Source organism: Hippocampus comes, unplaced genomic scaffold (assembly GCF_001891065.2).
Source record: "Hippocampus comes isolate QL1 unplaced genomic scaffold, H_comes_QL1_v1.1 scaffold41, whole genome shotgun sequence".
Lineage (NCBI taxonomy): Eukaryota > Metazoa > Chordata > Actinopteri > Syngnathiformes > Syngnathidae > Hippocampus > Hippocampus comes.
The window spans coordinates 3731507-3744905 of NW_017805153.1; the positions used below are offsets into that span (position 1 = coordinate 3731507).

General features: G+C 43.9%; 1 protein-coding gene across 4 annotated transcripts in view; it reads right to left on the minus strand.

Moving 5' to 3' along the window:
* The window catches only part of LOC109514968 (uncharacterized), a 49306-nt gene that overhangs the window by 7736 nt on the left and 28171 nt on the right, over positions 1–13399 (minus strand). For 2 of the 4 annotated variants that reach the window (XM_019868438.1, XM_019868439.1), the window contains exons 2-8: positions 9246–9455; positions 5159–5213; positions 4975–5065; positions 4491–4876; positions 3810–3962; positions 3045–3203; positions 230–364 (exon numbers count right to left, since the gene is read on the minus strand). In XM_019868438.1, the coding sequence (XP_019723997.1) occupies positions 230–364; positions 3045–3203; positions 3810–3962; positions 4491–4876; positions 4975–5065; positions 5159–5213; positions 9246–9376 (1110 nt within the window). In that variant the 5' untranslated portion in view covers positions 9377–9455. The remainder of the gene's footprint in view (positions 1–229; positions 365–3044; positions 3204–3809; positions 3963–4490; positions 4877–4974; positions 5066–5158; positions 5214–9245; positions 9456–13399) is intronic. The other 2 variants (XM_019868441.1, XM_019868440.1) reach the window with 2 other exon arrangements.

The window sequence follows — 13399 nt, forward strand, 5'->3', positions numbered from 1 at the left end:
GGGATTGTGGCCAAGGTTCATGCAAGGGGGTTGGGCCCGCAGGAGGCATGTAACCTAACCTCTGGCTGCAAGCCGAGTATGACAGGAAGGTCACAGGGCAGCCATGTTATGACGGCATGCCCAATCAAAGGGGCGCCCCTATCTAGAAACACAGCAGCCACAAATCACAGATCTTTCTGTCCGTCTGTATGCCTGCATGCACCTTCCTCTTCCACCAAAAATACGCTACCTCCTTGGCAGTGGGGGGCGACGGGTGCCCCTGTCCGTTCTCAATGCGGTGGGGCGGCGGGTGCAATGTGATGATATCGTCATCTTCCGGTGGCTTCCAGATGTACTGCTCACCATTGCCCATGAACACCGGTTCCTGGCACACACAAATCAAATGATGAATTCGGGCAACTATTGCAGTTTACAGTCTGGAAAGAAATCCAGAACCAACATGCACACTGCAGCAGTCCTTTTTGTGATTTCTTGTAAAATTAGACCAAAGAGTTAAAACACAGATCTGGATGGAATAAAGGGACCCCTGCAAAATTGATCAGATTTTGCTCTTTAAATAGGTACTATAAAGTTCAAACAAAACATTGTTGTAACATGCCCAATGGTTGGGTGGTTAGCGCTTCAACCTCACAGTGCAGAGGTGCAGGGTTTGATTCCCGTCTCAGGCCTCCCTGTGTGGAGTTTGCATGCTCTCCCCGGAATTGAACCCCCAAACTGAGAACTGCGAGGTGGACATGCTAACCAGTCGCCACAGTGCCTCCTCGAAATGTACATATCAGCATGAAATAAATTTTCTGCCTACATTGTGGCCATATCACACAAAATAGTCCTTCATAAGATGGCAGTTCAATTCAGTTACGACTTTTGGAGACTTTCTTTTTCGAACCAAACATAATAAAAATAGATGTTAGCACTCTTCACGGATTTAATTTGCTTGCATGTTGCTTGAGGTACAGAATAACTTGTTGATACCTGTTCAGACAGCAACCTACCCGCAAGTTCCATGCAAATCATCGCTTCAAATATACTCTCACATTAGCATACAGAGAGAGATATACCCCTTAGGCATATTGTGGAAAAAGGAAAGGAAACAGAAAACTGTTTTCCATACTATTGCAAAAAAATAAATAAATAAATAAAAAAAATACTAGTTAAAAAACATTTTGTCATGCATATATAAATAGAAGCAACTTGACCTTTCACGCTCATACTTTATAATCTGTACTGCGTAATATGTACTTCAAACACCACGACTGTTCAACAACTGCAGGCAATTGCACGCAATTAGAAACCAGTTACAAAGTATGCAACATGCTAGCATTGTCAAAACGGCATTCACTCATCCAGCGCGAGACACTGTGTATTCGGAGCCAGAATAAAATCGCTTCAGGATGTCAGCATTATTTATCGGTCAGCTGGCTACCTGTTTGCCATTTCTAGGCAGACTTGCTGATGGACTCAACGGGAGTACACACACGCACACACACACACACACACACACACACACACACACACACACACACACACACACACACACACACAACACGTAAGCGTGCACACAAACACATTGAGGTGGTTTGGCAGCCCACCAAGTTCTTACATAATGGGTCTTTCCACTCTTTACAAGCCAGTAATATGGCACTGCAGCACAAAGCAAAGAGGCAGAGGATCCACATCTGCACTCACAAATGCGGAAATATGCACACTCGCGTTTACTGATTTAACAACACACATCAAAAGTACAAAACACTAGCTAACAATGTCAAGGACATACACAGTTGAATAGACAAAGAATTAAACTATAACAGGAGCCAGCAAAAGCACAGGAAAGGCCAGCCGATCATGGTTCTTCTCAGGAATGCCCGAAAAACTAAGACCACGCCTGCCACCAAATAACATTTATTGTATTTATAACAAAGTACATAGACCCAAATAGTGAGACACAAAGTTCATTCATTCATTCATCCATTTTCCGAACCGCTTGATCCTCACTAGGGTCGCGGGGGGTGCTGGAGCCTATCCCAGCTGCCTTCGGGCAGTAGACGGGGGACCCCCTGAATCGGTTGCCAGCCAATCGCAGGGCACACAGAGACGAACAACCATCCACGCTCACATTCACACCTAGGGACAACTTAGAGTGTTCAATCAGCCTAACATGCATGTTTTTGGAATGTGGGAGGAAACCGGAGTACCCGGAGAAAACCCACGCAGGCCCGGGGAGAACATGCAAACTCCACACAGGGAGGCCGGAGCTGGAACCGAACCCGGTACCTCTGCACTGTGAAGTCGACGTGCTAACCACTGGACTACCGGGCCGCCCGACACAAAGTTAAGAATGGAAATTTAGTTAGCTGTTGTACTAAGTGAAAAAAAATAAATAAATCAGATATTTTTGGGAACATAATGTATATGTAAATTTCATATGCCCAATAAATATTATGTTAATGTTACATTACCATATACTCACTGTACTGTATTTTCCCACTCGTGACTCGGTGTTGAAGCTGACTTCAATGTGCAATATCATGCATACTTCCAACAATGCATTAAAATGCGCTGAACTAACATATGTAATTCTATCATATTCAAGGACAAGAGGGGGATATTGCATCAGTTTCCCACATTTTATTCATGTGCATTGAATGTAGATGACAAAAGTGAGTTCTTTCTTTTTCACTGTGTAACATTAATGGAACTGTATTTATACTTATTTATATAGGCAAAACCTTAACTCTGTCTCCTTTTCTTCCTTGAATTAGATGACATTTTCCTTTCATCTATCTATCTATCTATCTATCTATCTATCTATCTATCTATCTATCTATCTATCTATCCCTAACATAGCAGAAATCAAAGACAAAAAAAAGACAATTTAGGTAGCTTTCAAATTTGAGCTTATTTTCTCAAAGCTACACTAAAAGTGGTTACTTTGGGCACAGTGCCCTCTAGTGGTTCATCAACTGCCTCCCTCTGGGTTTTGAACAAACTGGCTGCTGCACAGTGGATTTTTTTTTTCCCCCCATCTTCCTTATGTTATTCGTTACCTTTGGGAAAGAGTGCAGGTGAAACGGCTCCAGGGGTTTGCGTGGAAAATCCTGACTGCGATGTAGTTGCGGAGCAGCAGCCGAGGGTGAGTCGCTCACGCTCGATTTGTCTGACTGGCTGTCGGCGCCGTTATTTTCCTTCCTGTTTGTCTTGTCAACCTTGACGCCACCAGTGAAGACATAATAGACAAAGCTCAAGAAATCCAGCACAAAATCAAAATGTGCATGTATTTTTGGACTTTTTGTGCAGACCAAGGGAGTATTTTTAAGAGTTTAACAACACGTAGCGGTTTGTCTTCTTCAAATATTTAACGAGGACCAAAAAAAAAAAAAAGTGAAGATAAAGTTGACTTTTGGAATTTTTACCCCAAACTAAAACAGATGTGTCATTCATCTTTGGCAATGAGCCAAATTTGAATTTTCAGACCATATATACAGTATATACTTTAAATAACACCATACTGAATACTTATGAGGAATATTTTCAAGTGCACCCAATTCGTTTTAAATAAACAACACCGAGTCCTACAACACACAGTCTGCTAGATCAAATTTTCTACTTCTACCTACTCCCTTTGAACATGTAAACTGTGGTGAACTAAGACATCTATAGTTGATGTTTTCTCTTCTTTCAGTTTTAATTTTCACAGTAAAGCTTTAACTGTTTATATGTTCGTTCAATCAATCAATCAACCAATCAATCAATCAATCAATCAGTTAGAGTAGAAAGCCCAAGAAAAAGTAGCAGTTAGTTGAGTGTTTCACCTTTCTGAACTTGCGAATTGAAGCATACTCAGCTGCAGTAGGTTCTTGGCTTGCCAGAGAGTTGACTGAGGACAGGGGGGACCCGTTGACCCCGCTCACCACGTTATTTTTCCCTACCATTGTTTCGTTAATGGTGCCATTCCCTCTGCCACCCTGTAAAAAAAAAAGACAAATACAAGCACATACAGTGAATCCATGTTAATTGCTGAGGATATGTTCCAGGAAAAGATGTGTAATATGTTTAAAAAAAATTCAAAAACCATGATTTCAACCCGTATATGCATTTAAACAGCAGTGCGATGTCATAGATTTACCAGCAGAATATTTCTACTGCTCTTACTACTATAAATGACTCAGTAAGATGCTATATTAGTCATTTTTTTCCGAGAGGATAGAGAATATATGACTGTATTGTTATATTATCTGTCGACATGTTTTGCCTCACTCTTTCTGTTTGATTATTTGTTGCTTCAGCTAACCATTAGCATGTGAATAGCATAAAATCTAAATGGATTTTGTCAACGAACTCGCTCTGACTACAGTCAGTTAACTAATTTCAACATCATCTCCCTGCAAAGGTCGATGAAGGTGCATCACAAAATGAAGGAGACATACAAAGGGGTGCTTCTGCTTTAATTGCTGACAGTTTTTGCAGACATGGAGCTGTGTGTATGTACTTACATTTCCATTGCCATTGCGGGCTCCGTTGGCCTGAGCAGGTGGGCTTTGTGCGACCCTGACTGAAGTTGGAGTGTTCGTTGATGTTGGTGGTGGCGCCACAGGCGCTTTGGGGCCAGCATCCCCTTCCCGGACACTGACGCTTTCGTACAGGCCGTCGTCCAAGCCGTGCGTTGGCGTCGGATTATTTCGCAGGCCCACCTCAGTGTAAGTGTGGTCTCTGGCCTCCCCTCCTCCTCTGACGTCCCTTTCTCCCCCTTGGCCGGATCCCAGTGGGCTGGTGGGGATCTGCGGAAGCTGACGCCCCTGGGAAGGCCTCAGGTCCGTCTGGGAGCGTCGACTGTGGAGGAGCAGGAGGTCCATGCTAGCCGGGCGGCTCTTACTAACTGCTGATGAACAAGGGAGCGGAGGGAGGAGAAAAGGCGGTAACTTATCAACAAGTCACCCACTGCACGGTGGATTGTCACATTGATTGAAAATCACTTACAGCTTCCGTTGCAGGGAAAGCGGTTGATCTCATGCAGCCTGGTGTCTGATTTGCTCATGGAATTCAGTTTGGGATGTCGAAGGGTACCCTGCTGTCAAACACAATATGAGCGCTTTCATTCAAAGCTATTTATGTTTAGATACATGTCATACAGGAAAGAAGGAGAAGTAAACTCATGCCTGACCATATTTACAGATGTGCCTTTCTCCCCAGCTGTAGGATGCTTGCTCTTGCTTTTTCTGACAAAGATCGAAAGTAAGGAAGGTCAAAGGGAGCCGCTGGACAGAGTTCACATACAGTGCAGCAAATACAGTAGAAAACATCAAAATCCAGTCCGATGGTAGCGCGTCGACCTGACAGTGCAGGGGTTGTAGGTTCGATCCCGGCTCCGGCCTTCCTGTGTGGAGTTTGCATGTTCTCCCCGTGCCTGCATGGCTTTTTTCCGGGTACTCCGGTTTCCTCCCACATTCCAAAATCATGCATGGCAGGCTGATGGAACACTCTAAATCAGTGGTTCTTAACCTGGGTTCGATCGAACCCCAGGGGTTCGGTGAGTCGGTCTCAGGGGTTTGACGCAGCCTCTGCCATGCAGGGTGAGACACACGCGACTCAACATGTCAATTAGTTATGACACGCCCGCTTGGCCATCACTGGCTGCAGATGATCACATGACATTGCTTGTCAAATCAGTGCTGTGGGAAATTGCGTTCACTTAGTAGTCAACGTGTGACTGTCTTGATAGTCCTTCGTACAATAAAAAAAAAGTATACTTATCTCTTGAAATTTTATTGACATTTTTCTGTTTTTAATAAATGTGTTTCTTTTAACATCTTGAATTTGTAATATATATAAATAAAACAATAATATAATATAAATTTAAAAAAAAAATAAAAATATATATATATATAAAAAAAATATATATATATATATCAACCGGTTGGGTTCGGTACCTCTAAAAAGGTTAAGAACCACTGCTCTAAATTGTCCCGAAGTGTGAGTGTGAGGGCAGATGGTTGTTCGTCTGTGTGTCCCCTCTGATTGGCTGGCAACCGGTTCAGGGTGCCCCCCCGCCTACTGCCCAAGAACAGGTGGGATAGGCTCCAGCACCCCCCTCGACTTTTGTGAGGATAAAGCGGATCGGAAAATGGATGGATGGATAATTTGGCTCAAAACAGTCCAGAAAAGTCCGGAACCTACAACATAATAACTTTCCAGTCAGCAGCAGCAAAGTCCTTGGTTGATAAGAGCAGTGAGCAAAGCAACAGTTTGCATTCTACAAGAGTGTTATGCTACAGTATAAATCCTATTTGTTTTTTCTATGATGTCTTTCACAATGCAACCATTTAAAGCCACTATTCATCATGCAGTCGCTTTCATGCTATTCCCTTTCCTTTTGGATTTATTTTCCTATTCTCTCGCATAACAACTTGTTCTAAAAGAGGGTGACAGTCATTGTGAATCTTTGGAGGTGGTAGCTCAAGGCAACTGTTGATATGGAGCGCAGCAAACAAAAAGATGAGGCATGAAAACAACAAAGCCCATGGTGCAGGTAAGGATGTTTACCCCACCTCCGCATCTCACTTTTTTCACAGGAGAGTGAATCTTGTTGTCTCTGAGCAGTTGTTTTCTCCACCCAAGTATGACATCATATGGATAATGCCCAATATGACTCCAAGGAGACTTTTCTGCTACCCGAAACACATTAGAAACACTGACCTACATTTACAACTCTGTGAGTCGCCACCTTACTGTGGTGGAGGGGTTTGCCTGTCCTACTAAACCTAGGAGCTAAGTTGTCTGGGGTTTTATGCCTCTGGGACTGTCACCCATGGTAAACAGGTCTCAGGTGAGGGATCAAACAAAGCCACGTCCAAGTCAAGAATGAGATCCTGCCCAGCGTGGAGGAGTTCAAGTATTTTGGGGTCTCGTTCACGAGTGAGTGGAGGATGGAGTGGAAGATCGACTGGCGGATCGGTGCAGCATCTGCAGAGATGCAGAATTTGCATCAGTCCATCGAGGTGAAAAGGGAGTTCAGCTGGAAGATGATGCTCTCCATTTATCGGTCGATCAACATTCCTATCCTCAACTATGGTCACGAGTGTGGGTCATGACCGAAAGAATAAAATCCCGGACACAAGCGATCAAAATGAATTTCCTCCGCAGGGTGTCCGGGCTCTCCCTTAGAGATAAGGTGAACAGCTCAGTCAACGGGCTCAGAGTCGAGCTCCTGCTCCTCCACATTAAGAGGAGCCAGATGACGTGGCTCGGGCCTCTTAATAGGATGCCACCTGGATGCTTTCCTGGTGAGGGGTTCTGGGCATGTCCCACTGGGGGGAGGCCCAGAGGATGACCCAGGACACCATGTACAGACTGTCTCTCCTGGCTGGCTCGGAAACACCTTGGATCGCTCAGGATAAGCTCGACCAAGTGGCTAGAGAGAGGGAAGGCTGGGCTTTCCTGCTTAAGCCGCTGCCCCTGCAATTCAGCCTCGGATAAGCGGAAGGGAATGATGATGACGATGATTTTATTACGGGTATATGTATTTGTTACATGAAATGAAGGGTTTTTGTAGCGTTTCTCTCGGCTATAGCGCTTCCAGCAATTGAATGTGGATTTGAAGATTTTTTTGGTCCAGTAAGATTTAGGACTCCGTGTGTTTCTGTGTAAATTTAATCAGGCCTGGGCCTTCAGAATTGGTAGTGCTGTCGAGAATAGCGATGTGACTGTTTCTTTAGCCAATCAGATTCCAAATGCGTCTTCATAAGGTCCTTGATGAGATCAACATTTTTCTGTCCTCTGATTGATACCAGACAACTCTTACTTGCTTGAACGAGATGATGCAGGATGGAGGGCGCAGAAAAAAAAAATGAAAGAACGAAAAGAGGAAAAAAAGTGGGGCGTGGTTACATTTAAATTCACGAGAATAAGAAGCAGATGAAATTATATGTCGGCTAGTGTATCTAGATCTGTTTTTGCTTTTTTTTTTCCAGTCACTTTTTCGTTTCCTCTATTTTTTTCTCCTTGCCAGCTTAATAAAATAACTTATTGTTTGGTGGCTATGAATGGCACTAACCGAACAAGCTGAGTGTCAAAGGGCAGCATGGTGGATGGGTGGTTGGGTTCAACAATGGCTGTGACTCTTAAGGAAGTGCTACACAAAAAAAAAAAAAAATTGAGTTGAGCCGAGTGAAATGGACATTTCTACCTCAGGTTTGGGGTTCGAATCTTTGCTTCTGCATGGAGTCTTCATGTTCTCCTTGCACAGTGCTTTCGTGGGTTTTTATTAGGCGATTTTTCAGAGAAAAAAAAATACTGATTACCAATAAATCGTCTGATTAATTTAGAAAGTATATAATGCCTTTATTTGTCTATGTGCATATGTACGGGCATTAATTATACACAGATTTTTGCTATTAGCGGTCCAGTATAGTCCCTATTACCTGTGAACAGCAGTGGTCACCTGTAAATATATTGTTAAAATAAATTGGGTCCCAGAATGCATTGCCTGATGCAATGGATTTCATTGATGACATTATAAGGATTTTAATCCTTATTATCTTTGTGTTTTGTATTACCAGTAAATGAATGTGTGTTATATTAAACACATTTATGTTGTACTTATGTTTTGATTTGAGTATTTTATTATTATTATTATTATGATTTTTTTTTTTATTTTTTAAATAAACTGTGACTTCCAGGTCAATTCCTTCCACAACCTACAATTCTGACCGACCGACCCTTTGCTTGTAAAAGTTAAGATTTGCTTTGTTTTTGAAACATAGATCCACAGAATCGCCATCCCAAAGTAAAATCATTGCAAATATATTTAATGATACAAGGTTACGGTATATAGAATTACTGTATGTGTGATAAATAATGAGACCGGTTTTGCTTGTGTACAACTGTTGGAAATGGTTACAGTACATAAAGGTAAAAACAATCTACAATCAGCCATTTGGCCGATTTATTTTGGCCGATGTTTAGAGGGCCATAATCGGCCAATTTAATGGGCCGGGGCTCGAGTTATTATCTTGGTATACTAGCTTCCTCCAACATTCATGTTCGCTTCATTGACTCAAAATTTCCTATGCGTGAGGAATGTGAGCATGAAATCTGGCTTCACCTTTTCAGGGACAGCAATTAATACAGTGGACATCTTATCATGTTATCAGGTTACAGGGTGCATGAAAGGGTGAATGGTGACCCGAAAGAGCATAAGTGATAAAGACGATGGCTGGCTGGAGTGTAGTATCCTGTGAGCGTTCACTCACCTCTGGCAGCCCACGCAGACGAGGACGATGAGGATGGTGACCACAAAGGCCGACGCTGCTGCGATGGCCCCCAAGAGCAGCAGGTTTTTATAGGGAGGGTCCTCGAGGTTTGTCCCTTCGCTGTCAGCCATGACACACGATCACTCTTACACCCACTCACTTCCACTCTCAGCTCCAACTCCGTCACACAAACGTTCTGCTCAGGAAAACCTGCAGAGACAGGGGGAGGAAGAAAGAGAGAAAATTCGGCAGAGAGCAAGAAATGTTTTGTGGGCTCGCAGCAAATGAAAGAAATGAGAGATAAGACAAAATTCGGCAGAGAGCAAGAAATGTTTTGTGGGCTTGGCCTGCCTCTGGCTTTCTGTCACTGTCTCTTTCTGACATTTCATTTGCTATTTTTGACTCTCACAGAGAATAATTAACAGAAAACAGAGCACCGAACAGGGCAGGAAGGATGCGCCCGCTGAAAAAAAGGTTTCACTAATACCTTTTTTTCCCTGTTGTTAAAAAAAGATCAAATGGTGTTGCAATGTTCATTTCAGTCGTCACAGATTCTTCTTGTTAGTTTAACAGTCAAAACTCAGTGAGCTCCCCAGAGTCTAGCGTCTCACCAGTGGACAGACTCGAACCACTACTTTTAGATTTAATAAAAGAATTGCTATAAGAGAAATATGACACCATAGTAACTGCAGCCTCAGGTACAAATAGTGCACATGCACAAAAATGTGACGATCACACCTTTCCACGCTCATGTTCATATTTATCAAGAGCAGAAGCACCCACCCAGTCAATTGCAGCGGATGAGTAGACCGCAGACTTCTCCCGAATCAACTGTGAGGAGTCACGTCTCATAGCCACAATTTGTTTTACTTTTTTTGTACGTTGGTCAAACCACACTTCCTATCCCTTCAAATATGGTGCGGAGCTGAGGTGGCGGCCTGGAACTTTAGCTCACTGCTCTGTGTTCCCAAACCGGAGGATGTTGTGGCGGCTCAAGTTCGATACCCGAGTTGGACGCCACAAGTTATACATAGGCACATCCATGGCAATCCGCCCACTATCGACCAAAAAAGTGGCCGGACGTGGGAGGTTAGCTGCTTGAAAGGTAGATCTTGGCTTAAAAATGATTGGGTACCCGTGTCCATCCATCCATGATCTGAGCCGCTTATCCTCACCTGGGTCGCGGGTGTGCTGCGGCTATCCCAGCCGTCTTCGGGCAGTAGGTGGGGTACACCCTGAACTGGTTGCCAGCCACTTGCAGGACAAACAACCATCCAAATTCACATCACACCGAGGGACGATTTCAGGTGCTCAAATAACCGACCACACGTTTTTGGAATGTGAGAGGAAACCGCAGTGCCCCAAAAAAATCCACGCGGGCACGGGGAGAACATGCAAATTCCACACCGGAAGGCTGGAGCTCGTGTACTCGAACATCCAAACTGAGAGGTGGACATGCTAACCAGTCGTCTATTCTGCCGCCCTATATATGTACACACACCCACGCACGCAGGCACGCACACATGCACGCCCGCCCGCTCTCGCGCGCGCGCGCGCACACACACACACACACACACACACACACACACACACACAGTGGCTTTTCAAATCGTTTCTCCACAAATGTGCATCTTACGGATTCACGTGTACATTCCTTTAGGAACACAGACAATAGCATGAGGAATGTGTGACTTATGTACAACAATGTAGAAAACAGACAACAAACTAATGAGAACACAGAAAGAGGTTAAAGCTGTGTGAAAGATTCTTGGCTTTCTGGTTCTTGGAGATAAAACGCCATCTCCACTCCACTCCACCCCCTCTGTCCCATTTTCCTGCTTTTTCTTCTCTTCTCGTCTCTCCTCCTCTCTTTCAGTGTGTCTGCCTGACCCTGCAGAAACGTGAGGCGATGCACGGCAAATGAATTCGCAGCACTGAGGCCTCAGACAGCCCTCTATGGATCAGACAGGCAGCAAGGGAAGACGGAGGCAGAGAGTTTGTGAATGGTGGAAAGGGAGGTGATGAGACATGGCAACAAATGAGCGGGATGAAAGGGCTGACAGGTGGAAGAAGGCGAGGTCGAACTGAAACACTGAGGCAAGAACCAGGAGGGTTGGAGCTGATGACAGACGAAGATGAAGACAGCTAGGGAAAGACTCGGGAAGCCTGCGAGAATGTGCAAGGAGCGCAGGGAGGGGAAAAAAAGGATGCGGCAACGAGAAGGAGGTCACCGGCGGTCCGTCTCTTCTGCCTTCATTTCGTCAGCGCCCTTTGAAAAATTCAGATGAGAATATACAAGGCGTGCAGAGTGGAACGCCAGCGAGCAGTATGTGAAGCTCACAAGTGGTGAGACGAGCCTGGAGGAGGAGAGGCGATATCTGCATGACGCCCCTGCAGCACGCTGCCATTTAAGGTGCAACAATTCTCATTCCAGCATCTGTCTTCATTTCACAGTACGATATGAGAAGCCACGGCGGCGCTCATATTCGGGAGAGCAATGACGATGGCACTGACTGTAATAAAGAGGCGAACAGTGACGATGAAGACTGATGGCGATAATGAGGTCAAACTGAGAGTCACAAATGTGTGTTGACGCATTGATTCCAGGGACCGAGAAAGCTTCCTGGGATGTAAGAAGACAATGGAGGCCCATGTTTGTTCGTAAACATTTTATGGTGTGATGTCATAGAGAAGCTCAGAGAAATTTGAACAACCGGGTCAGTCTCACCATAAAGTGTCTTGGTTGTTCTCATCGCAATCACTCAACCATCATGAAAATGGAGCACAACAACGAAACTTGAAACGTGATTAAAGTGGCCCAATACTTGCGCACATCCCAGCGGAATGGTAAATCTCATGAAATATACTGTATTTCCACCATTTTATACCATTTTTAATCAGTAAATGTAGGTGATTTTGCTATGGCGTGGTATTCCACAAAAGAATAATCCGGCTGTTTTTGTCCAGACTTTGCCCTTCCTGACTGAGGATGAGGAATGCCAGATGAATGTTTGATTTTCCTGTAAGACCAGCCTGTGGTCTGAGGTGTATTAAGAGTGAATCTCTCCCGATCACAATATTAAACATTCAACGTGCACAAACGAAAACAAAAATAAAAGCACAACAACGAAACTTGAAACGCGATTAAAGTGGCCCAATACTTGCGCACATCCCAGTGGAATGGTAAATCTCATGAAATATATTTCCACCATTTTTAATCAGTAAATGTAGGTGATTTTTGCTACGCCGTGGTATTCCACAAAAGAATAATCCGGCTGTTTTTGTCCAGACTTTGCCCTTCCCGACTGAGGATGACGAATGCCAGATTAATGTTTGATTTTCCTGTAAGACCAGCCTGTGGTCTGAGGTGTATAAAGAGTGAATCTCTCCCGATCACAATCTTAAACATTAAACGTGCACAAACGAAAACAAAAATGAAAATTTAAATGTGTGTGCGTGTGTGTGTGTGTGTGTGTGTGTGTGTGTGTGTGTGTGTGTGTGTGTGTGTGAGAATGTCAGTACATTTGATTCCGTGAACTGTGACGTGGAACTGCACTTAACCAATCAAAGAAGCGCCCACACCAACAAGCAATAGACATAAATAAAAACAAATATGTCCTGCCCATAATTTTTTTTCCTTGATTTTTCTTTTTTTTAAGTTTGCAATTTTTCTGTTAAAAACCAGCATTCCCTCCTTTTTAAATTGTCTTTATGTTTATCCAGGTTTTCTTGGTATCATCAGTCATTTTTACTCCAACACGCTAAACACACACACACACACACACACACACACACACACACACACACACACACACACACACACACACACACACACACACACACACACACACACACACACACACACACACACAGGATTATAATCAAGTGTTACATCACACGATTGAAATCCAGAAATGTTTGACTCTACATGTTGCATGCTGTACTTCTTTTAAAATGGCTCATTAACCGCAAATGTGCTAAATCAACAGAGCCTATCTTACTCTCTCTCTCTCTCTCTGTGTGTGTGTGTGTGTGTGTGTGTGTGTGTGTGTGTGTGCGTGTGTGTTTACCTCTCTGGTCAAAGGGTCTGTGATGGCGTCTAGGCTGACGCCGCCCTCGTACGTCAGGGGGTGAAAGACGTTGAGGGCGCGCCA